The sequence below is a fragment of the Megalopta genalis genome, chromosome 2 (genome assembly GCF_051020955.1).
Source record: "Megalopta genalis isolate 19385.01 chromosome 2, iyMegGena1_principal, whole genome shotgun sequence".
Lineage (NCBI taxonomy): Eukaryota > Metazoa > Arthropoda > Insecta > Hymenoptera > Halictidae > Megalopta > Megalopta genalis.
This window is the reverse complement of record NC_135014.1, coordinates 38,104,195-38,107,958: the sequence shown is the minus strand read 5'-3', so window position 1 is coordinate 38,107,958 and position 3,764 is coordinate 38,104,195. Positions and strand designations below refer to the sequence as shown.

Genomic DNA, 3,764 nt, shown 5'->3' with positions numbered 1-3,764 from the left:
TATGAAGTTTTGTAATCTCTGACTTCTCGAAATCCGTTTAGATGGAAGAGAATTTGAAACTGACGCACGATGATCGTTGGAAATTGTCTCTGTTTAGAGTCGAAATTGGCCGAATGATTCGATCAGCGTGTACAGCGTATCGTACACAAAGGACAGAAACGGTTGCCGGAAGGTGAACCCCAGAAGGTGCAAAAACCGTTTGTATAAAAACCGAAAGTGTGGCTCGCGAGGTACACTTGGGCAACAGATTGCGAGAAACGAGCATCGTTTTGTGGAATCGAAATTTTAATCTCGAGCTTCGTACAGTTAGAAATTCGAACGTCACGTGACACGGTGTTAAACAGCAGAGAGAGAGAGAGAGAGAGAGAGAGAGAGAGAGAGAGAACAGGTGGAAATCATTTAATCGACGCCTACAACCAGAGAATATTTCAGCTGAGTTAGTTGTAGCAGAAACATCGGTAAAAAATGAGGTGAGAGTTTGACGAATTTTGTGTTGCTTGAAATGAAATAAACGGTACTTGTTTGGAATATCATTGCAAGATTCGAAAGTGTGTTCCTTCTTGAATTTGGTTAACCGTTTGAGTCCTAAGCAGCATGATCGCACAATTTACATTTTGTGTCGAAAAGTTTCCGAACATTTGAACGCTATGGTGCGCTTAACTTTACTGACGCGTAGCTGCTTTTTTAAAATGTAAATAATACAACTAACACCATTTGCATTTCATTGTCATCTTCTCAATAATTTGTATTGAATAAAATTTGAAATATTTATAAACTCTAATTGTGCGCATATTGAGACAAGTGCTATCGCGTTGTTCGGCGTTTTTCGACCGTGTTTTTTCAACGACCCCTGGAACCCAAACGGTTAAGAATGAAATACGCTTGTAAATACAGTAATTTCTCCCTAATTCGCGCTCAGATTGCGCACAAAAATGGACAATCTGGGAAGAGGATATACGATTATTCGAGCCTTGCGTCTCGTTTTTATAATTGTTGACAAAACTATAAAAAATATAAAGTATTATATAACTATAATCGTATCTCCTCTTCCCAAATTGTAATTGTAATTCAAATAAGTAATTGACAATTACTTATGACTAGACCGCGGATTTTTATGCATTTATAGCCCGCGCGAAATGAACCCCAAAGAAGCATTCATATTACCAAAAATCAATAACGTTTTCAATTTAGTTGCGCGGCAAGGAATTTCCTAATCAACGTTGTAAATTGTTCTTCCAACTGAATATTTCATAATGAAGCACTGAAAATGGAAAATTCCATAAAAACCCGCAGTCTAATTATTTTCTCTACATTCTCAGCTGACACAAACCTAGTGTTAAATACACACTTTTCCCATAAAATCTGCTGTCTACTTATAATATTATTCTGTTTCCAGAATATTCGAAAAATAGAATCTCTGAATATTAATGCATTCACTAGGTTTACGGGATCCGTGAAAATAATCCGTTCAAATTGTAAAGATACATTTATGAATCATTTATTTGAACGAATATATTATTATTGGCTTTTTTTTTACAAAATCCCTCTGCCCAAATTATCCATTTTTGTGCGCAATCTGAGTGCGAATTAGAGAGGAATAGAATAGAAATAGTAGTTCGATCAAGAACGAAGACGCGGACGCGTATACGTCGAAAATAAGATTTATTAAGTCGAACAATGTAGAATTATTTATTCGTACTTGCCTCGTGGCGCAAAGCACGAACATAATTAAACCGTTCCGACATTCTGTTTTCGTCGTTCCGACCCGAACAATCAACAGTGCACGTTAAGTTCGAATTTCGAATTGACTACGACCGTTAAATGCGAAATTGTCCGTTACAGTTGCTGTAGAAGGCCGACGACGAAGAAATCGACCAGGAAGTTGAATTTTTGTCGTAAGAGCGTGTGCAGCCAACCGGACAGCTACTCCGACAGCTCATCGTACTCGTCAGACTCATCATCGTCTTTCACGTCCTCGGACAACAGCTCCTTTTGTTCCGAGTGCGACTCTTACGATTGCGATTGCTACAACTGCACCAGCCCTCCGAAGAGGAGAAAGGGCAAGGGAAAGGTTAAAGGACAAACCTTACGAACCACGAAGAATTCAAAGACCTTGAAGATCTCGAAGACGTTGAAACCCGAGAAATCACCGAGCACCGTGGTGAAAAACTCGAGGAAGAAGCCGGCTCGTCGGACGAGTGAGTTCTTTCCCACTTATTCGACTAACCGTGTTAAAAGAATTGTCATCTCATTGGTTTTAATTCGTCAGAGCATTATCGAAGCTGTTGTGATTCTGTTTGGAATGTTCACCATAATTGTTTCGATTCTGTTGATGCAAGTTTTTGAACATTTAGATAGATTTTTATTTAAGATCAGTTCTTGTTAAAGGATTCGACAGAAATTAATAAACTAATCAATTAATTTATTTGTTTACTTATTTATTTATTAGTGCTTCAAACCAGATGGCTTATTTAGCAAATACAGTATTGTTATATGTACGTATGTTCGATATTACTTACTGTGAGTTTCAATATTCTCTTACGGAACATTGTTTAAGAAAATTATAAATTATTCGTAGAATATATGGATGTTAAGATACAGTTGTTTCGATTGGTGCATGTTTGAGAATACGTTTTGAAGACCAATTTCGGGGTGTAAAGGTATTAGACGATTGCTGTTCTATTGATTCTATAGGATGTTATTTTTTAATCGAGAAGCAAGGGTTCGTTGTCCTTATCTTCTGAAAACAGAAATTACGATGAGAACTTCGTTTTATAAACATGTTAAACGATATAAAATAAATATTTATCAAAATGAAAATTTTAAGTGAGAAATATTGTTATTTCGTCGATCAAACAGTGAAAAATTACATTCGACTATTTAAACGTTAGTTATGTAAATTATCAGAGTTTCGGAGGTATGGGACAGTGGAGCCGGATTCTTTTATTGCGTTTATTTTTTAATGAAAAGCTTTAATATATCGTATTCGATAAATATAAAGTTAATCAACCCGAAGACAAACCGGAGGCACAGCAATTGATCACCCCACGTTAACCGGCTCCGCTAACCTATAAATATTAATTAGGGCAACAAAGTGATTGAAAAATCTTTGTTTCGTTTCAGAACGATCCTCTTCATCCTGCGGTTGTTCGGATTGCAGCTGCTCGGACGCGTCCAGCAGCGATGACGATTGCTGTGGTTGCGTGTCGAACAAACCTCGCCGTAAAATGTGCACCTAATTAAATCCCATCCCCGCTCCCAGAATTACCCGTGTCATCGTCGATCGTCGATCCATATTTTACGTCGCGCGCTCAATTATTTATAAGTCACGGTATTCACCCAATTATTCATTCCTTGGCCGTAATGTCACGGCGTTATATTTATATGTTAGCAGCAAGTCACTTAAAATGCGATATTGTAATAATCAATTTTAGAAGGCAGTCTATAGCGATAGGAGAAGCTTCTGAAGCTTCGGCCGCCAGCACTGAGAGTGTTGTTTTAATTTTTAAGTGACCAACTATGTACAATGTTATTTTATCAATAAAGCTGCCCTTTCGTAAGAAATTGACGGATTCGATTCAGATTCGATTTCGATAACATCAACATTTCAATTTGGAGAATGTTTCTGCTGTTTTCCATTTACGGATTATCGATAGTTATGAATGAAATTTGGAGCAGTGGGGTTAATCTGTAAAAATTCGCTGACGGTGCTGAGAAAGATCGTTAATGTTGCCGCTGCAATTCGGTATAATCGTAATTTTTCT

The 3,764-nt window shown here is 37.4% G+C and overlaps 1 protein-coding gene across 1 annotated transcript; it reads left to right on the top strand.

The window, feature by feature from the left end:
- Positions 1 to 228: 228 nt before the first annotated feature.
- LOC117225327 (uncharacterized) lies at positions 229 to 3,564 on the top strand. Its single transcript, XM_033478801.2, has 3 exons — positions 229 to 470; positions 1,843 to 2,198; positions 3,124 to 3,564. The coding sequence occupies exons 1-3, from the start codon at positions 466 to 468 to the stop codon at positions 3,237 to 3,239; spliced, it is 477 nt and encodes a 158-aa protein (XP_033334692.2). The 5' UTR covers positions 229 to 465; the 3' UTR covers positions 3,240 to 3,564.
- Positions 3,565 to 3,764: the final 200 nt, after the last annotated feature.

Coding starts and splice junctions, on each gene's coding strand:
- LOC117225327 (XM_033478801.2), top strand. Junction 2,199..3,123: donor GAAGCCGGCTCGTCGGACGA/GTGAGTTCTTTC, acceptor GTTTCGTTTCAG/AACGATCCTCTTCATCCTGC.